The sequence below is a fragment of the Phalaenopsis equestris genome, unplaced genomic scaffold (genome assembly GCF_001263595.1).
Source record: "Phalaenopsis equestris unplaced genomic scaffold, ASM126359v1 Scaffold000101, whole genome shotgun sequence".
NCBI classification, from domain to species: Eukaryota; Viridiplantae; Streptophyta; class Magnoliopsida; order Asparagales; family Orchidaceae; genus Phalaenopsis; species Phalaenopsis equestris.
Genome location: NW_018164543.1, coordinates 213,712 through 236,495, shown reverse-complemented (window position 1 = coordinate 236,495; position 22,784 = coordinate 213,712). Strand labels below are relative to the sequence as shown.

General features: G+C 33.1%; 2 protein-coding genes across 2 annotated transcripts; both read left to right on the top strand.

Annotated features, from left to right (window-relative positions):
• Positions 1-11,837: 11,837 nt before the first annotated feature.
• Positions 11,838-12,254, top strand: LOC110020561 (probable E3 ubiquitin-protein ligase ATL44). The gene has a single exon (XM_020718704.1). The coding sequence runs from the start codon at positions 11,838-11,840 to the stop codon at positions 12,252-12,254; it is 417 nt and encodes a 138-aa protein (XP_020574363.1).
• Positions 12,255-19,929: 7,675 nt separating this feature from the next.
• Positions 19,930-20,385, top strand: LOC110020560 (RING-H2 finger protein ATL73-like). Its single transcript, XM_020718703.1, has one exon. The coding sequence runs from the start codon at positions 19,930-19,932 to the stop codon at positions 20,383-20,385; it is 456 nt and encodes a 151-aa protein (XP_020574362.1).
• The last annotated feature ends 2,399 nt before the right edge of the window (positions 20,386-22,784 follow it).

The window sequence follows — 22,784 nt, the reverse complement described above, 5'->3', positions numbered from 1 at the left end:
ATATATATATATATATATAAAATTAGTTGTTAGAGATATAAATCTAAAAGAATTATGTGACATATATATAAATTTCCCAACAACAAGACGTGTGACCATTCTCCAATGAACCATGTAAATTACGGAAGAAGAAGAAATTATTAAGCAATTCAATTGCCATTTTTTAATCATTAGATTGGAATTGAAAGAGTTAGAGTTGCCAATATAGTTTCAGTTATGTATACTTTTTTCTTGAATTTAACCAAGCAAAATAAGTTGTTAACCCAACTACAATTTATGGATTTAATCGCATTAATTAATTTTTCTTTCAGAAAAAAACTTAGTGGCCATAATTTATGATTGGTTAATATCAACATTTCATAGTTCATCTTGTAGGGGGTTCTATTGCTTAGCCACAAGCACTTGCCAAAGTAGTTTTATTAATCGGTTTTATTAAATTTTATTGTAGCATTATTTGATATACATATTAATACAGGTTTTGCTAGAGGAAGAATGAGAGTGTTAAGAAAAGATCTTTGAGAAGGACCACAAGGTTATTTGGTTTGATGTAAAATACTGACATACATAATATTAGTATTGCATTCTAGATAAGAGTTCGGAATCTTTGGTAGTTTGATTTGAGGGGAAAAAAATAATGCAGTGTAGAATAATAATACATTATGATGTAGAAGTTCTAAATATTTGGCGTTAAACCAACTTCTAAAAATTTCAAGTTATAAAAGATCATTTTTTTCAATGCATTTCTTTTACACTACACCCATTGTTCTGCAAGCTAAGCAGGCTCTCAGCAATTATGAAAAAAAAAGAAGAAGCAAACAGTCATAATTGAATAAAAAAGATCCTTATATTGGAAGGATAGAGTAGATAAATTAGCTGTAAAAAAAAATTAGCAAAAGAGGATCTATGAAATTACACCAAGAAAATATCTATTTTACCAAAGAATGATTGTTGGGATTAAATTTGTAAGCTGATACATAGTCGCTTCAAGTAGGCAGACATCTCTTGAATCTATAGTATCTCTAAAATTTCCTCAAAGTATCAAGAGATGATCTTTGTATAATCCGAGCAATCATTTTGACACTTAACTGTAACATAATTATTGAGGGTGTAGTTCTTCACCATAGAATAAATATCACATGAGTCACGCGTACATGCGGTCAGATGGGCCTAAAAAAATTATAATACACATTTTCTTGGGCTAATTGGAGCGTGTGTCCTCGGCATTTATGTGCAACTTGGGCTCACATTTAAGAAAACAAACAACGTCCTGAGAGAAACAGAACGAGATAAGAGCAGAACTTCCTTTTTGAATTTCAAGACTACTACATGCATTTGATTTGATATCAGTCTATTGTGTCGTTTTTTTATTTCTTATATTTAATACTTCAATTCTTTTCAAAACTATTTCTGTCAATTAAATCATATGAATTTTAATTCGATCATAATCACCACAAACCGTAAGCGCCCACTTGAGCTAAAATATTATAGTCATTATTTGCCGTTTAATATTGGATGTCTGTTAAAAGTTTCCTACGAAGAGCTTAGTGGAGGCCTGTAACCTCGTTTCTTTATAGATTATAATGCAGAGCTGAGGTTAGCGATGCCCAACAAGTTAGCCAAGTGCTGTTAACAACTAATATAAAATATTTGCCTAACCCCTAAATCGGCAGACAGAGCCAGCGTATAGAGAGAATAGAGAAACAGAATTTCAAATTTTAGGATCTATCTAGGGCAAGTGCAGTTTATCAAAGAGCTGCTGCAGCTTAGTTATCCCAAAAAAGTGTTGTGAGGAAGCTGCTACTTGGAAGCTAGATGGCTGTTTGTTTTTTACAATTTGAAAATAGCAGTGCGACAACTATTTCTGTATAAATGATCATTCTGCACCTGTGTAGTAATGCTGTTTGTAACATAATTGTTCTAGTTATATATTTGATACTTCATACCGGTACAAAAATTCAGATAAACATCTCACGTAAAGGTGAATATCAAGTATGCTAAAAAAATTGATCAAAATTACAATTAGCAATATGACAATGTTGAATTTATAATGCAGATGACACACGTCACGAGCTACGTCGTCCTCCAGAGATGCTATCTAGTCCCGACCACTGTCGGCAGTGGAATCTACTAAATTTTCTGCAAATTGAAAGAATCTCACACTTCTCTGGATCGTCTACCCAACACAGAAACCTGTATTTTTTAAGATCGTCTACCTAACACGACAGTGGAATCTATGTGGTTTACAACTCTTTCAGCTCTCGACTCTGGCCACAGTGTTTTACGGACGTCATTCATACTCGCCCCAACGACCGAAGTGGTCCTCAGCTCATCCAGCTCCCGACTCCGGCCCCCGCAACCTACATGATTCATAGCTCGTACAACTCCTGACTCCGGCCCCCCCGGCCTACGGACGTCATTCATACTCGCCCCTATAGTCTACGTGGTTCACAGCTTGTGTTGCTTCCGACTTTGGCCCCAACGGCATATGGACGTCATTCATACGTATCTCTATGGCCTATGTGGTTCACAACTAGTGCAGCTCCCAACTCAAGCCACAACGGCCTACGAACGTCATTCCAAAGTCGTAAGTGGGCATCAGCTCATGCAACTCCCGACTCTGGCCCCCGCGGCCTACGAACTTCATTCATACTTGTCCCTACGACCTACATGATTCACAGCTCGTGCAGCTCCCGACTCCAGTCTTCGCGTCCTATGGACGCCATTTATACTCCCCACTACGACCTATTTGGTCCACAGTTCCCGCAACTACTTACTACGGTTTCTATGGACAATCAACACTTCTGGAGCAACCATCTACAACACTCACGACAGACTACTACCTCCACAACAATCAACAATGACTTTTGCAACCTGCTGTCACTAAGAACTGCAGTCAGATTATAGTTATACAATTTTTTAATTCCATCTTCCCTAATTTAGGAGAAAAATGTACACGTGTACTCGTCATTCATAATATATTATTTCAACTAGGCGCGACCCCATGGTTATTCCCTCTTTCAAGGGTTTTACGCATAAAAAATTGAAGTGTCTTCTTCTACTTACTTCTCATCTTTTATTTATGTGTGTTGAATTTTCTAGCACGCATCAATATATATATATATATATATAGCTGTATTTTCTTATTAGGCAATTGATATTTGTCTAATAAACTTATGTGACACTCGTCAATTTTTACTTAGCTCTCCAGAAATAATGCTACTCTTTAAATATACAAAGATGTGCTGTGACGTGTAATTTATTGGAAAATGACTGAAAATTGGATTATATAAATTTCATCGGGCAAATGTAAAGTCACTAACCACAAAAATATTAAAAATATATATATAATTTGGACAAGTTAAAACTAGTCAAGACCAAATTTTGGCCGCAAAAACAATTAAAAACAAAATTTTTAGTTAATACAAAATTCCATGCTAGTGGTTTGCAGGCAACCTCTTAAGATTTCAATCACTACACAATTGATAAAATCATTCAACTTATTACCGAACCGAAATTTTAAAATCCAAAACAAAATCTCAATCCATAATTTTATTTTTAATAATTTCATCGTGTCACGATTCACAATTAAACATGTGTTCGGTTTTCAAGTATGCAATTCTCTATATTATCTCATATTATAGTTCAAATATTCACAATATAAAATTCCCAAAAAATACATATGTACAGAAAAATATAGTTATGAATATCTTTTTCCGTTTTTGTATATATGCACAATAAATGGATGCGATACACCCACGGCGAACAACAATAGCTCCATCCATGGAATTCACCACTATTCTCTATTCTTTCATCATCGGAGCCTTGGCGGCCGTCAGCATAACCACCCTCTATTACTCCATCATCTTCGTCCTCCACAACCCCGGCTTGTTCCCCGCCGCCGGCCAATCGCCGGACAGCAACGACATCGAGAACCAAAGGTACGGTTATCATTAGATTAACAAAACTGTTTAAAATACGATGTTGTTATGATATTGAAAGGGATAGATTAATTTTCAATTATATAGAGGCAAAGGGGAGGAGATGGCCGCCGGCGAGGAAGATCAGATGTGTGCGGTGTGCTTGTCGAAGTTCGATGATGGGGAATCAATCAAACTCTTGCCGGAATGCAAGCACTGCTTTCATGTTAAGTGTATTGATATGTGGCTTCAGTCGCATCCAAGCTGTCCGGTGTGTCGAGCCAGAGCTACAACTATAACTGGGGGGAATAAGCAGAAGTTTAAAGGGAGGTCCGCCAGATGATATCTGGCCGGAGGAAGGTGGCGGTTGGACGGAGAGGTGGCTTTGGTGGGTGGGGGTGAAGATGCTGTTTATTGAAGTTGAGAGCTTTTTATGATGTAAATACGGAACATTATTTGCAGTTTTGCACTGATTATGTGATGTCATGGATGGTTCGAATCCTGTGCAATTATGATAATAATTGTATAGTTTGTGAATTTTGATTCTAATTTTAAATAAAGCTGTTATATAAGTGGTTTGAAATGGTTTAATATGATCAGTCATGAAGATCTAATTCTAAGTGGAGCAATTCGGAATCCCTTTGTGGGTGGAGAAAGAGAATGGTTATTTTAGGCTGAAGTTAACTTCAGGTGAATTCAATTGTTAAGTTATATGGAGTCGTGTAGTTTTTGGTAATGATAAATTTTGAGCAGAAATTAAAATTTAATGATTCACCCCGTAATCATGCTTACGCACAAGTCAGTTATTTTTAAGCATGAAAATAGGAACATAGGGAGAGATTATAGTTCATAAAAATAATGTAAAAAATACGAGAAATTATTGCATCAAGATATCTGGTGTCCAATAACAGGGGTCTAATAACAGAGGGACACATGACAATTTGGGCTCACTGACATACATGGATCGGGACCGGGTTGCCACATGTAGGGCTATAAATGAGCCGAGATTGAGCGAGCTCAGGCTAGGCTCGTTCAAAATTGCTCGTGTTCTAAATCGGCTCGTGAACTGTGTGTTCGTGTTCGGCTTGATTTATATATTCATGTTCCTGTTCGGCTCGAAATTGGCTCTTTAAATTAAACTGAAAAGATAGATGTAGAGTGTTGGATTCGAACATGGATCAAATATATGTAAAACAAGACACACAACCACATTACCACAAGAGCAGTTACGATTCAAACATAAATATAAATATATATATATATATAATATATTATTATACATATAATATGTGTAATATATTATTATATAAATAATTATATAATTTTTTTTTATTTCGAGCTAAAACGAGCGGAACACGAGCGAACAAAGAGTTGTTCGTGCTCGGCTCGTTTCTAATTCGAGCTTTAAAAACTTGTTTTCGTTCGGCTTGTTTACTTAACGAACGAGCAGAGCACGAGCTACTTAAAGAGTCGAACACGAGCAGTTCGCGAACAACAAGCTTTTATGACAGCCCTAGCGACGTGGCACCATGCCTGATACAATAATTTTTCCAAAAATACATTTGTTTTTTATGTGGCATAAGATTCTCCCATTTTCATACAAAAAATATATATTAAGGGGGAGGTGTTGTCGGGAGGTCATCCATACGTAATACATTTTTCCTCTTGTTGAGGAAAAATCCTGGTGGACGCAAAACTATGTTCAGACAATGGATGTGATACAAGGATCGCTGGAGAGAAAAAGAAAATCTCATGGCGGTATTTAAATAGATTTAAGATTTTGGGGAGTGATTTAGGTGAGAAAAAGTTTATGTAAATACGTGGGTACATAGAAAAAGAGTTTTTCTAGTATATTTCTGAAGTTTTTAAAGGAATTTTAAGGGCTTAAGGCCATCAACTAGATGTTATTGCAGAAAAGTCTTGCCTGAAAGATGGTACTTAGGTTTTTTTACTAAGAAATCATATTTTTGTGGATAAACTAGGATAAAAAAAACCAAAAAACAAGAAAAATACAATTCTTAACAATCAGAAAAAAAAGTCTTAGCTCAATAAGAAAAGCCAACATACACAGAGATAAAAATCATAGAGGAAATCAAACTTTTCTTTTGCGAAAACCCAAAATGTGAATATTACTATGTAATTGGAGTTACAAAAGTTTACTTGTAAATGTATGTGGAGAAGATAAAATTACAATACTTAATTATATTTCTATTATTACAATAAAAATTGTTGGATGATAGGTGATAACACCAATTAAGTAACAATGGTCAGAGAATAATTTAGAGACAGAGTAGTTGGCTTCCATTTCTTCTTTTGAGTGTAGAGTTAATCCATAGGTCTCTCTCTCTCTTTCTCTCATCTGGAGAATGAGAACTTATTTGTATTTTTTTAGTTAAGTTTCTGGTAAATATAAGCAAAATTTTAGTACACTCCTTTGGGCGATTTGCATTGTGTATTTATATCTAGATTAATTTCGTTTGAGAATTTAAGTGTCTTAACTCTCTCAAAATCAAATGATTTTATGCTTAATGAATTTTAATTCATTTGATTTGACTATAAGTATATCAAATTTAGAATTCATTTGAAAATTTCAATCATACTTCAAGTTCTTCATTTGAGTCATATGGATTGGGATGGATTCACTTATATTGTCATTGAATTTATATTATCAAGATATTTAATTTAACTATAAATTTATTAAAATTAGAGCACAAATGATAGCCGCGTGTGTGTGTGCGTGCGTGTGTGTGTGTGTGTATATATATTGCCTGATTTTTTATTAAGCAATTGATATTTATCCGTGCGGCACTCAATCAATTGGCTCTCTAGAAATAATCACTACTAAAAAAAGGTTCCACACTTCAAAAAATACTTAGAAATATTTAAAAATACTGCTAAAAGACTTTGCAATTGGGAACTGCAACGATTTAAAATCCTCTGCTAGAACATAGTACGAGTTTTTATAGCTGTAAATGTTTATATAAAATGTTACAAAGATTCTTTCCTACTATTAAATAATGCAATGATATGTTGAGATGAGTAATTTATTGGAAAAATACTAAAAACTGGATTATATAAATCTCATCAGACAAAAGAATAGTCATTAACCATAAAAATAATTATAAAAAAATTAAAAATATATCCCACGTGGTGTCGTATAATTTGGGTTATAAGTTAAAAACTAGTAGAGACAAAAAATTTGGTCGCAAAAATAATTATAAACAAAAATTTCAGCAAATAAAAATTCCACTCTAGAGGATTGCAGGCGACCGTTAAGATGATAATTACTACACAACTGGTGATTAGCAAGACAAGTGACCGATCGACATGTATTAATTACTAATTTTAATTTCAAATATCATGTTATTTGAAAAGTTTGAGATTACATTCTCGTGATAACACAAATTGAACAATAGTGCATTAGTCCAATGAAATCACGCGACGTGACGGTGAGAGAAAAAAAATAAAATATGTTCGGTAACACAAGAAAATATTCCTTCCATTTTATTCAGGTGTTATTGTGTGTTATTCATGTGTTATTGTGTGTTATTCAAGTGTTATTGATGTATTATTGTATTATTATAATACCGGGAATATTCTCAGAACATAATAACACCTGAATAACATGAAATAACACTGGAGAATATTCCCCTGTGTTACCAGATGAATTTTTTTTCATTCACATCCACATGACGTGATTTAATTGAACTCCGCACGTAACTCTACCTACGGAGTCCTGATGCAATATTTTTTCCATTACATAAGTGAAACTTCGAAAAAGAAAAATCTAAGAATGTTGAAGTATTGTATGAGCGAACTTTCGTATTTTCAATATCTTCAAAGCAAAAGCGGGGCTTTTGTTCAGGCATTTTCATTATGAACCTTTAATTATTCTCTTAAATAATTTCTAATATTCCCTTAATTTTGGAAAAATTATTAAATACGGACACCGCATACTGTATGCAGAGATGCATGTGGTGTCCGATCATGACCGTAGATCACGGTGATCTACGGTCAGGATGTATTTTCAGTTTTTTTTTAAAATTTTTTTTTTAAGTGAGCCCCACCGAAATACATCCTGACCGTGATCTACGGTCCGGATCGAACACCTCATGCATCTCTGCATGCGGTGTCCGTATGCAATAATTTTTCTTAATTTTGTAGCTTGGCGGCTTGAATTTTTAATTTAAATTTAAAAATATACATATTATTGTGTGGTGAGAATTATTTGAATCTTGATGATCGTCTATTGGAGAAAAAAGCTATGGTAACAGAGTAAAGTTATTATTACTGTCTCAAAGTTACCAGCAACGGTCAGAAAATCTTTATAATTTCGTTGAGGTAGCTATTTGCCACAAAGGCAGAACGGTTTTTTTAAATCCCTACCATAGCCATAAATTTGCAGCTATGAATACAGTTGTATCTTACAATGATTAAATCCGTTTTAAAACTGGAGAAATGAATGTTATGACAGTAAAAATCACTTTAAGGGGGTGTTTGGTAGCCTCGCCAAACTTAATTTTTCCTATCTTAATTTTCTCCGTCCATTTAAATCCAATAACTTCTCCCACTCAATGTAAATCCCAGGTTTTAACTCCCGCTCCTCGTTACTTTGAAGATGGAAAAATCCGGAGGCTTCTTCACTATCTCTAATGAGGAGAGCTTCCTCATACGAAAAAAAACACTTTGATCAACCATCACGTGGGGCTCTACTTCCACTACTGCTACACCACTTGTGACACCTGCTGCCTCACCCGCTGCTGCCACCCTCCTATGACATCTGCTTCTGCATCCGCTGCTACCACCCCTCCTGTTATATTTGCCCCTGCACCTGCTATTGCCCCATCCCTTGCGATGCTTGCTGCTTCTGCATCTACTCCGCAACCTGCTACTGGCACACCTCTTGAGCATAGCCTGTCATCTCCTTGCCCCTAGGGAACATTTGCTGCCAGAAGGGGACTTGTATGTTATTTTTAACATTGTATTATGTTATTCTTCATGCTACATAATTTTTTGTAACTAATTTCTTTCTTAAGCAAATTTATTCGCCACAAGACGCCTGTCACCTGCATCATAGAGATTATTAGGATCATGTACGATCAGTCTTATCTCTCATGGAAGCAAATTGTTGTAGCCACTCAAGAGTTATGGTTTAGAAAGTTTGGGGTGCAATCATGTAATTTGAATCAAATTTATAAAATTGATTTAAATTTTTATACTAACATATGAATTATTTTTTACATTGTAGATGCCTTTCATTGACTCTCAGAGAAACATCATTAGATCAACCGAATCTTCGAGATTCAGGGCAAGCATCACCTTGGAGACATGTTCACGATAGCCCATCAGAGGGGCGAGCAACCTGCTTGGATAGCTGAGGAGCTCTGTGGTCAATTTGCCACAACCTAAGTCTTACCTGATTATGAGAGAAATAGGCAGAAAAATCGGATGAACTAGTTTATGAAGGGAGCCAGGGGAGCTGCACTCCATATTGGCGGATCAATCCCTCATACGGAGTACTATAGTAGGCTGGCAAAATTCTTTTAAATATTAAAAAATTAATTCAATCTTTGAAGTAAATTTGTTAAGCTAACCAATTATATACGCTACACGAGTTAAGGAGTTGAGTTGTGCTCCCTCCATTGCGAAGCTGCATGTCCAAACTCATCGGCACCCAGGGAATGCGTAGTAGGTCTCAGGGCATTTCTGACAGGTTGTTGTAAGTTTAAAACCTTCAATTAAAAGTTTATTTTAACTGTAACTATTGAAAGTGTCAATTAAACACTGGTTTAAAGTATGCAGGAGGATTTCGAGCTACTCCTTGAGAGGCATATAGCCACTCAGGCCCAGACTTCAGCCAACATAAGTGGTAATCAGCCTACCAGTGAGCAGTTAGAGTACGAGCTTTAGACCTAGGAGGTGGGGAAGAAGAAGGGGAGGGTTTATGGCCTTGGAGTGAAGGACATAACCTTCGAGGCCGAGCTCTCCTGTGGTCCCGTAATGAGTTCCCCGAGCATCTCACAATCAGACTAGGAAGCTCTTGCCAAGCAAGTGGCTGCAATGAATGAAGAGATCTGTCAGTTGCGTGTGCAGGTGCTAGAAGGCCAACAAAGGATCAAGGACTCTATATCACTCATGGCGGAAATTTTTGCAAATAGTTGGGGTAAGCTGCCATTGACATCTATAGTGGAGGAGCACGAGGAGGAGAGAGATGATATGTAGTTCATTTTATGTTTTCTTTTATTTATAAGCTTTATTTTGAATATTTATTGTGGATTTTTTTTGTTAACTTTATTATTCTTATTTATGACGATTTGTGACAGCATTTTCTTTTTCATTAAAGATGTTTTTTAAAGTTTTGATATGTGATATAACTGAATATAGTGTGGTATATGATGTGGATTATATGTTGCGTACAGGCTGTGGAAATGTAATTGATCTTCTAAATTTTTTTTCTGTGGTGCATGTTTACGTCGGATTGGGGTCCATTTTCCGTCAAAGAATCTGACACTAAAATGTTAATAATATTTTATCATTCATCAATATTATCCGCCACAAATTCAACGATAATCTAAATATATTCTTTATCATTCGATGTTTTTAGACACAAACTTCGACACACGTGTAGGCTAAGAAAATCTGACATTATTATAACGTAAAAACCGACGCAAATTATTTGCGTCGGAATATTTTGAATCAAAATTGATGGAATTAACATACTGACTTCTGTTTTACATGCGAAAAAAATCAGACGTAAATTGAACGCAAATCCGACAAGAAATCCTAAAATATCATCGGATTTTCCTTCAATTCAAGTCCGATTTGTCCTATGCAAATTTTCTTAAGTCATATAGTGTATTGAGTGTTTTATTTTCATTTGATTCTAATTGATTAAGATCATCTTTTATATAATTATTCCTGGTCTTTTTAGGTCTAGCTCTGCCTTTCTTAAAAAAAGTTGAATCTAAAATATCTACTCTCCTAATCGGATCATCGTGAGATGGTCAACATTTAATGTGGCCAAACTATCCAAGATGACTCTCTCTAATCATGTCTATCAGTGGAGCTACACCAACCCTATCACAAATATATTCATTTCACATTTCTCTATAAGTTTCAAGCCACTCATCATCCTAAGCATTCTGATGTCAGCAACACTTAACTTTGTTTTATGCTTCTCTTTTAAAGACTGACATGTTGTGTGTCTCACCACCATCTTGTAAAATTTTCATGTAAGTCTAAGTGGTACTTCTTTATGACACAATAAGATCAATTGATTCCTTCACTTCAAACAACCAACTTGAATTCTACTAATAACAACCCCATCTAAATCACCATCACTTTGAACAATAGATTCGAGATATCTAACACGTTCAACCTTTTAATGAATCAATCACCCATAATTACAACTCTGCCACTAAAATCATCTTTTGCAAAATTTAAAATTTAGAATCATTTTACAAATTTTAAAATTTAGAATCATTTTACAAATAACATCCCCATCTATATCACCATCACTTAGGAATCATATTATACCAATTTTAAAATTTTGATTTATTTTACAAGACAATTCAAGAAACTCGTGATAACTATAAGAACAACACTTGCATCATTAACAATCAGATTTTGTGATCACTTAAACTACAAAGCTACAGAGCGTGCAAGCTAAGCTACTCTTACAATCACTCGGTCAACAATTAACACTGCAGTTTCGGTCCGTTTATACTCTTCTTTAACCCTGTTTGCTTCTTTTCCTCCACTCAACGTTGTGAGCTATATTATACTTTTACATTCCAAATAAATTTAAATACTATATATAAATTTGATTTTATTTGTATGACAAATGTAAAACAAATGAATTCTATTACATGAGAAGAGATTATTAATTTCTCACATCCATCCAGCATTTACCAACCAACAATGCCAGTAGATAGCCGGAGCTCCCTCCCCTCCCTCCTAATCGCTCTCCTCTGTATGATACTTGCAGCCACGCTACTTACAATCTATCACTGGGTTGCTGTCAACTGGGGCTTCTACAGGCGTCGGAACACCTCTAGCGGCCGGCAGCCGGAAGACATCGTCGACAACGTGGTCGAGATCTCAGTGGCGCAGCCGATTTCTCCGACGTTAATCTATGGGAAGGAAGAGAGAGCGGCCGCCGGATGTGCTGACGCCGGCGAGGAGAAAACATGCCCGGTGTGTTTGGTGGAGTTCAACGACGGTGATGGGGTTCGCAAGCTGCCGGAATGCATGCATTGCTTTCACGTGCAATGTATTGACAAGTGGCTTCCACTGCATTCTACTTGTCCGGTTTGTCGAGCTGAGGTGGGGAGGTGAAGTTGGAGGGAAGGTGGGTACATGGAAAGCATTGAACTCTTATATATCATGCATCAAATACATAGATCTTTATGTTCCTTTATGTAACACTCTAATTGTTATATTACATAAAAATATATGGATGAGAAAATTTGTTTCTTTTTAAGTAACTTAATGTTAGTGGTATTCTTTTATGTCACTAAGAAGTTATGATGTTGTATAAGTAACTTAATGTTAGTTGTAAGAATCAACATTTTAGATATGTGAACATATAGGAATTCATTGGCATGTATGTGCAATATCTTCAAATGTCTATCAAATTTATATAACTTATATTTCCATTGTTTTTAATTTTCCTCATTGTAATGCACTAATGATTTAAAAGTGGGTACTCAGTATTTATCAAAATTGTAAAAGATCTTAATGTTGACCATGTACATATATTTCTAGGTTGAATACTTGAGTTAATCAAGTCATGTTATTATTATGAATTGAGTTTAATTAATAAGCCGTCATTAATTAAATGAGTGGCCTAAAAAAAGTTATTTGGCAAGTTCCCTCTAAAATTTACAATATAACTTTTTATTGTATATACAAACTGAATTTGTTGAAGGAAATAGTATTCAATATTAATGAATTCTTCGATTGAAGTCATCAATTCAACATGTGAACTAACCAGCTCAAGATATAAGAAATTACACACTAGCTTAAAGTGAAATCACAGAGACATAATTAAGGAAAACTCTTTCTCAAAGACTTTGTCCTTTACTTGTTCAGCTCATTATGAGTTTCTTATGTACTATAATAGTTACAGGTCAGATAGCTAAAGTAATTAATTTTATAAAAATCTATTGTTATATCTAAATTTATTTATATGTAATCAATCCAATGAAATTCAACCCTGACCTTTCTATATATAGAGATTTAAAGGATGACTATGACCATGCTATCTCATCAATCAATACTTTTTATTAACAATCAAATACAACCTCAAAATTTTTCTATGTTGGCTCTATTTCTAGCTTTTATGTTAATAATTTAGATTTATCATTCATTTAGATGTAATGATTGTGGATGAAACCTTGGACAAGAAATAAATTTATATAAAATATCTTGAGAAAAAAGAGAGTTATCATAAAAAGCGCACCCCCCCCCCCCCCCTCATTTGTTGGAAGCTTATTGTGTAATATTACAAAATACCACTTGTGAATTCCAATCTCCTCCATTTGCTTTCTTTTAAAATTATGATCTTCTTACTAAATATTCAAAAGTTGTTGCTACACAAACAACCCTATCTCCATATCGTGATATAAACAACTGTTGGACTTTATAATCCAACTACAAGCCATTTAGTTTTATATTCTTTTACTATCCAAACATTCAAAAGAGGGAGATCAAAATCTTTGTCTATGAAATGCTCAGTCCATATTTCATACATTCAGGGCATAGTTTATTTTCCTTTTAAGTATTATTCTTCAATAAAGTAAATATTATATTAAATTTTTGTGGACTGTTGCCCTTCAAACCAACTTGTCATGATACATTGTTTTCTTTTATTATCATTGGTAAACATTTAGAAAAATTTATTTGCACCGCATTCTATTTGAAATTGGTCTTACATGCAAGGTTTCACCAAATTTGCATGAGGATGCAAACATTCCTTTTTTTTATATATACACACCAGAGCTATTATAGGTTCTTGTCATGCAATTTGGATTATCCAACACCCTTATTATTCAAGAAATTATAAACAACATTTTTAACTTATATTTACGACATTTTATTATGATAATTTTTTATGGTATACTTATCTATAACAAATCTTTCTAAAGTGGTGTCACCCATTTACAAATATTTTTGGGTTTCCTTCAAGCACATAAATTCTTTGGTTAAATTCTTCAAATGTGGTCATTTTGTTAAAATTTTCAATTAATTTTTTAAAAATACGATCAATTATAATGATCTCAATATCATTAGTAGTGATAAAAAAATTTATTTTTATAGTCATATTAGTAAAGAAGAAGTTGAGGAGGCTTTAAAAGAAACCAATTGTGGAAATTTTGTAGATCCTGAGGATATTTCGATTGAAGTGTGGATATATTTAGAAGATTTGGTAGTTTCTTGGCTTATCAAACTCTTTAATATTATTTTATAAACTAAAAAAAAATCTCTGAAGAGTGGAGGAAGAGTATTTTGGTCCCCATTTTTAAGAATAAATGTCATGCACAAGAGTGTCCAAATTATAGAGGATTTAAGTTAAAGTGTCGTACTTTAAAATTTTGGGAAGGATAATTGAACATAGGTTAAGACATGATACAAATTTTTCTCATAATCAATTTAAATTTATGCAGGCAAGTCTACAATGAAATAAATACATTTATTGAGTGGTTTGATGAAGAAGCGCATAGAGGGTAAGGAGGATCTACATATGATTTTTACTGATTAAAAAAACTTACAATAAGGTTCCTAGAGAATTCCTTTGGAGAGTTCTAGAGAAGATTATATTTATATGGCTTATATTCAGGTTATTAAAGATATGTGTACTAGACTTGTTACAAGTGTTTGAATAGGAGGATTGACAAAAAAATTTCTATTCTAATTGGATTACATCAGAGATCAGCTTTAAGTCCATATCTTTTTAATTTATTTAAGGATGCTTTTATTGGACATTTATATGAGGATGTACCTTAGTGTATGTTTTTCGCTGATTATATCTTTCTTGTGGATATAACTAGAGAAAGTGTTTAGGAAAAAAACTTGAATTACTTGAATTTTGGAGGTTGTTTAGGAAAAAAACTTGAATTTTGGAGGTTTACATTGAAGTCTAAAGGCCTTCATTTGAGTAGATCTAAAACTGAATATATGGAATATAATTTTAGCTGTAGTAGCTTTAGTGGCAGAGTTGTAACTATGAAAGATCAAATTATTAAAATGTGTTAACATTTTAGATATCTCGGGTCAATTTTTCAAAGTGATGATTATATATATAAGGATATTATTAGTAGAATTCAGTTTGGTTGGTCAAAGTGGAGGAATGCATCAGGCTTGTTGTGTGATGGAACAATACCACTTAGACTTAGTGAAAAATTTTATAAGATGGTGCGGAGACCTGTAATGTTTTATGGAGTAGAATGTTGGCCTTTAAAAGAGAAGTATAAAACAAAGTTAAGTGTTGTTGGAATTGGATTGACACAATGAGACAAAATGCAAAATGAATATATCCTTGAAAGAGTTGGTGTAGCTCCAACGACAGACAAGATTAGAGATATTCAACTTAGATGTTTTGGTCACATTAAACGTCGACCATCTGATATTTCAATTTGGCGAGTAGATGTTTTAGATTAGATTTATGTTAAGAAAGGTAGAGGTAGGCCTAGAAAAGACTTTGGCACATTGCATAAAAAATGATTTTAATCTATTTGAATTAATTGAAAACGTGACACTCAATATAGTACAATGGAATCTACTGAACCAATTTAAGGAAGAGTTTCAAACCAATAAACAAATACTTTCAATCACTTTAATTTATTTTTAGGTGCTAGAATTTTTTAAAAATAGAAAATCTTAAATCTTTTGAGCTAGACTTATGATTAGTAAACTAGTACCTGAACTTATTTAAAAATTAACAAAGTTTCTCTTGTGACTGATAAATTGAACTTATAATCTTTATATTATTTGATCGACACATATATTTACTTGATAAATGTGTTTTCTTCACCGTAACATAGATCAACAAGTTGGAGAGTGTTTTAGAGTGATATAGTGTGAGGGTTTTCTCTGAGAAAAGGAGGATGATCTACGCTTGGGAGTAAGATTTCATCATACTGAGTATCCACATTCCCTTTCTATTTTGTGATATTAGGTTTAAAAATCTAATGCAACTCTTGTTTTTATTTTTAGTCAAGTTTAACAATTATATTATTTCTATTTTCTTTTAAATCTAAGAATATTAATATTAGATTCTTGAAATTTTGAATACCTAAGTTGATGTTTTAACTTACCAAGCTTCATTTATATTCAAATTCATCAATGTATTGTTAAAAATCATTTTAATTTAGGGCTATCAGAAGAATATTAGAAGCACAAGTAGGTTAAAACACATGTGTTTAGTATAATAGGAATGATGAATGTGGATTCTTTGGAGTTCTTGTAGGGTTAAGGAAACTTAACTATAATACTAACCCCAAACATTATTTGTTACAATGTTTCAGAAGAGAATAAGAAGTATTAGGCTTTAATTCTCTACTGTAATGGAAGAATCACTTAGTGTAACTTAGGTTTTACTGAAACCAATTCAAAAAAAATCTTCAAACCAGTAGGAAAACTCTTTCAATTTACTTTATTCTTTTACTTTAAAATAGGTTACAACCCGCTAAATTCAAAACTTTTTTAACTAAAATTTGGATTATTATACTAGTAATTAAAATTATTTAAAACATAATATGTTTCTTATGAATCTATAGCTAAAAATCATGATTTAAATACTACTTGATCAACATGTAATTTTAAGTGATTAATGCATGTGACACCGCATTGTGGATCATGAAGTTCTAAAATCTATCTTTGATCTTCTAGATGGCAACAATCTAACCTCCTGTCTGCTCATATCGTGTCAATGGAGAGATATAGCCTAAGATGAATATTCATGTTAGTGCATCTGTGTCAAATGACCATCTGAACATCTCTCGTGCTTATTCATTTATACATGAAATAAGAGCTTGGGTTTCATTGCTATTCCATGTGGTTAATAATGATAATACCATGGAAGTGTTTGCAATTAAGATTGATTTATGTGGGTCGCGAGCTTGGAAAATGAGGTTCCATGGCTTCTGCACATACTTGATTGGAATTCAAAGAGATTTAGGATTTTGTTAGTTAATTTGTATATATTTTGAACTTCCCTTGACTGTGTAAAGGTGAAGAGGGGGTTTGTGCATGTAAGTTCATACTTTGTATTTTTTTTGCAGGCTTGGGCTGAATGCTTCAATGTTTTCTTGTTTTCAAGTGGAACTTTGGAGGTTTTATTGCATATTGACTGTTTTAAATCTATGGTATAGAGTCACAATTTTTGTCAAAAATGATCTGTTCTCAGGATAGTGGATAAGTCTTATAATTGGGAATCTTCTTAACCTTGCTAATTTATGATGTATTGTGAGCACCCGCAGGTACGAACACATATAGTACTCGTTTAATATAAAATATATGTTAATTGTGTGTATATTTTAATGTAATTTGGTATTAAATATTATATAAATAAATATGAGTTTCTAAATATTAAATGTTGAGATGGAGCCCGGTCCGCCTGATCCCGCATTCCCGCTCCCGCCTCCCTATTGTTCGCGAAACCATTCCCGCCTTCCTTGTTTCCGTGAAGTGAAGCACCTCTTCGCTTGTTATAAGTTGTGAACAGAACAATATCTTCCTTGCCTTTCATCGACTATGTGGTTCAAAAGAGGAAGAAAGGTATTGCGAGGTATCACACGACTCTCCTTCAAATTTGACACGGCCTTATTTGTGTTCTTCTTCGGGCTTCCTCGGGATAGAGGAAAGAAAGTGCAAGAAGTAGTTCCTTGCAGCAGAAGAAAGAAGAAAAAAGAAGAAGAAGCTTGTTCTCCCTTGGCTTCTTCTTGGTGGCTTGTGGCAGAAAAAAAATTGGGTTTATTTCTCTTATAAGTTTATCTTCTTCGGTGTATCTCGGTGTAGAGTTTCTTCGGTGTATCTTGGTGTAGAGAGAGAAGAAAAGAGAAAGAAGAAGAGAGAGCAACGAAGTGAGAGATTCCTCTTGTAAGTCGAGACGATCGACTGATGTAAATTCCTCAAGTAGTAAAATTCTCTGAAACTCCGTGGACGTAGGGAATTTTCCGAACCACGTAAATCTGTGTGTTCCGTTGTGTTACTGTTTTCTGGTATGAATTTACTCGTTTTATTTTTCGCTTCGTCGATCGTTCTCCTGTTTGATTTATATATGTACCACATCAACTGGTATAGTTCACAACATTAAATATATAAATTTCATAAAAATCACATGATAATTTACACTAAAAAAAAATAGAATCACTCTGTTTTTTCTTTTATAATTGATGAACCCTTAATTATTTAGAATATACTATGTTTAATGTATTTTGCATACACCTAATCAAACATAAAAATTAAGGAATTCTACGAACTTTAATTTACAGACAGCCCAACAATTATTGGGTATTCATAATACACTGCAATTCCTAAAACAAACTTATTAAGGGTTTAGAAATGTAAATGAGACTTACCATGTCAAAATATAAAACTTTAATTTAACAAACGTTTAAAATCAGCCATAAGATCTCATCTTATGAAGCAGGATCAGCATGCCTCATCATCATTTACAAGCTACACAATTCTCTCTTTCCATTTAAATAATTCATCATTTACAAGCTACACAATTCATCATTTACAAGCCAAACGATGTAGTATTAAATGTTTGATAGCTAGCATGCCTAAGCATTCAAATAGAATAGGAAAAGCCCATAAAATCTTTTTTGTTGGTGTTGAAGTTCATATATAACTAAAAATCGATAAAAGTTTTATTAGCCCATTAGTTCATCTATATATATATATATATATATATATCTATTAAGAAGAAGTACTAAATGGAGTCTTTTTAGTTTTATGTGTTTATTTAAAAACAGATTATTCATAAAATTATTTAAACCTTTTTTGTTAATTAATAATATAAAATTAATCAAGCCAATCCAGTATTAATATTTTTTTTTTTTTGTGGAGAAAATATTGCATATTTTGTAAGTATGTACTTACAAAGTTGATGGAGTTGCCACGTCACCATAATTTCACTTATAAGTAACATGATCATTTCATCCACCCTTATAAGTACATACTTTATAAATATATCACCATAATTTCACTTATATGTGACATGATCATTTCATCCACCCTTATAAATATATACTTTACAAATATACAAAGAAGTTTTCATACTCTCATCTCACACAGTAATCAATAAATCGTTCACTCACGAGTGATTCATTCGCAGCCTTACTACACCTATATCAATTTATTCATTTTTTTCATTCAATTTTTTTCATTCAATCAGCCGGGTAGCAGGAAACTGACATACTATTACTTTAATCAAATTTAAATCATCACAACTGCCCATCACCATATACAATGACAAAACTTAGAAGTAGCTATCAAAAGCCTTTGCTTCAAATGGGATAAAATTTATCTTTTAAATATTGATCATATGGCCAAACTCCGACAAATCCAGCACAAAAAAATAAAAAAAATTTATAATAAAATAAATATTCTTAACCCAAATGTGATTCAAAATTTATAATTAATCACATATAATTAAAATTTAGATAAAATATTAGAGAGAATTTCCTTCTTAAAAAAAAAAAAAAGAGAGAACACTATCATATCATCTCCGCAAGCAGAAAAGTAATCAGCAACTTAACTCGTCATCCACGCACAACCATCAACCAATTCTGCAAATTCCACAAACCAAATATAAAAAAAAATATCAAAAAATTAAGATATTTACCATCTAACTTGCCGGTTCTCACAAGAAGACCTCGCAATCGAACTTTACACATCCTTCCAAACATCTTCTCAAGCAAATCATTTTCCACCCCATCACATATATAATCTTTATCCCTCGCATAATTTCTCTCAGCATGCAAACAAACAAACCCCAGCCAAAATGGCATTTCCTCCCCCACCATTAAACTCGTCCTCCAACTTCGACAGTTACTTCCTCCTCTTCATCGCCAGTTTCATCTTGGCAGCCATTGCAATCACCCTTCTATTAAACTGCGGATGTATGCGAATGGAGTCTTTGTTGCATTGTTTCAGATCATGCTGCATCAAAAAAGAACCAAAAGTTGTAGAAATTATACCAGTTTGCAGGTACAAGGAAGAGCAATCATTCAGTACTGAGTGCTCTGTTTGCCTTACGGCGTTCCAGGAAGGAGAAAAAGTGCGGCAGTTGCCCGCATGCAGGCATTCATTTCATGCTCCGTGCGTGGATATGTGGCTATATTCTCACTCAAGCTGCCCTTCATGCCGAGCACATGTGCAGCAGACAAACAAGGAGGATTCAAGGGAGGAGCAGTTAGGTAACAGGGAGATGGCTATTGCTATTATTCCTGCTTTGTGATTGTTTGAGTGGATGTGTGGTGTGATTAGGTAAGATAAGTAGATTATTCTTGCAAAGTGAGAATAGAGGCTGGTGATTAGGAGAAAAAAAAAACAAAATTTGGATGAGAATATGTGGAGCTGAATTTAGCAGAGGATGCAATACACATCCTTTTAATTGAAAGGATTTTCATTGAGTTGCAAAACGAACTTTTTTCTATTTTATAAGATAAACAATCAAGGAACTTATAGATGGTTATTTTTGTAAGACTCGAGTTTATCATAAGAAATAGCAAGAATTGCTTGTCTTGCATATCAAGGAGTGTGTGGTATGTTGAGCTAATTAACATAATAAGCAATTATGTGGGAAGAGTCTAAGAATAAATTATGTTTTCCATTAGGCAAAGTGTTTCAAATTAAACAACAGTGCTTTCTACTAAGTTTAGATAATTTTTATCTCTGCTATTTTTTTATTCTTTTCATCGTTGAAATTGTATACCCAAATATGCTGAAGGTTAGACAACTTGTCAGTTCACTAAAGTTAGTTAAGATAAGCATGAACATGGTCTAGCCCACCATATCAAAACTTGTAATGAACTTGTAGCAAAACTTATGGTGAACTCACCAGTAAAACTCTAAAATCTATTTTAAATAAGTTTTGCTATAAGTTCATTAAGTAAGTGAAGATAATTTTTTTGAATGTGTTTTATGTCCCATTCATAAATCATCTTTATCAAATTGTAGAGCACTCTAAAATCTATTTTAAATATATTTTTATTCTTTTTTTGAAAACATCATTGGTATAAAATAAAAGATTTCATATTAAAAATATTTCTTTGAATTTTAGAAACACTTTTTAAAAGCAATTTTCTTAGAATCATCTGATGTGTCTTTTGCAAATCATTTTTATCAGCATATTCTATACATAATACACTACTTATTAATTGTTTTTTGAAAAATTTTGGAGTTTTATATAAAAAGATTTATTTAGAAATTATAATTTAAATAAAATATTTATATAATTACATTTATATCCTTTTTATATAATTATGAAAGTATTTTTTTTTATAGAAATATATTCTCCCATCATTCCCATATAACATTTATTGCTCATTTCCCCATCCGTAGAACATTTAGTCATGAGATATATGGAGAGTAAATGAGATATTTAGCTAGAGAAAGCTTCAAAGCTGATTTCAGAGGTTATGGAACCAATTTCATTCATCTCCACAGTAAGAAAAATTATTCAGCTCTAACTATACTAATGTTTCTCACTTAAGATTTTAATTTCATGGCATTTTTTAAAGATTTGGATATTTTATTTGATTATGTTCCAATCTTGCTCATAACTAAGTATAGTGATTTACATAGTTTTTACCACCTAAATTTTGATATATTATAAATTAGACTATATTGATTATGTTAACAAAAAAAATTATATATTTTAACGAGTATATTGAAGCTGATAAAATTTGTTATAGAAAAAGAGAAGCTTTAAAGTTCTATTCTAGATATACATAAAAATGATGTATGCATTACAATTGGTTCTTTATATATAATAATGTTTTTGTTTCTTATCTCTTTTTTCATTTTTGAATGATTCGTCAGTTTGTTTATCATTTTATAATTCCTTTTTCCAAATAATTCATTATTCCAGATAGTAAGAATAATCTGGAGAAGAAAAAATTTGAAAAATATGGACATGTGAAGAAGAAAACAAACAAAGATAAAGAAAATATAGAGAGCCCACATGCGATAAACCTTGTAAGGATAGGTCAGGTATGTCCGTCCAAATAAGATTGGGCGTAGATACCTTGAACCAATATCCGCAAAAGAATACCTATGTAGACTACCCATAATCAAAGACTTAGATGTATTTTTATTTGTTATGGGGTCCAGAGTGTTCCCAAGAGAATATATCTCATCTGATTAATTACATTTTGGGGGTTGCCCAAAAATAATCTTGATCCAAAGAAGTTTTGATTACATTAGTAGTAAAACTAGCACAGAGCTATCAAGGGACAAATATTTCACATGAGAATATTCTGATTCTTTCAAAGCTCCCGCTAAACCACAAGGCGAAGAGTGAATCTTTCATAGTCCCCACATTGGTAACAAACTCATCTACAAACGAAGCTTACAAATTAATTGGTCATCTTGAAGGAGAATCCCAATACGTCATAGAACATCCAGGTCATAAGAGCAAATGACAAATCGTTGTATCCCAAATGGGTGACATCTCATCGGTAATCAGGCCGTCGAGATGATACCAATGAAGGTAAAAGAAGAGATAGAGCTTAATAGAGGTAGTCAAAGAAAGAAAGGAGTAACCCCTAGAAGGTAGAGGTAACCGGGTTGGGTACTAACATATCAAAAATATATACATTTTTAGACTCATATTTTATACTCATTTTTGGTGAT

Excerpts from the sequence above, each read along its gene's own strand:
- LOC110020561 (XM_020718704.1), top strand. The coding sequence starts at position 11,838 with ATGCCAGTAGATAGCCGGAGCTCCCTCCCCTCCCTCCTAATCGCTCTC.
- LOC110020560 (XM_020718703.1), top strand. The coding sequence starts at position 19,930 with ATGGCATTTCCTCCCCCACCATTAAACTCGTCCTCCAACTTCGACAGT.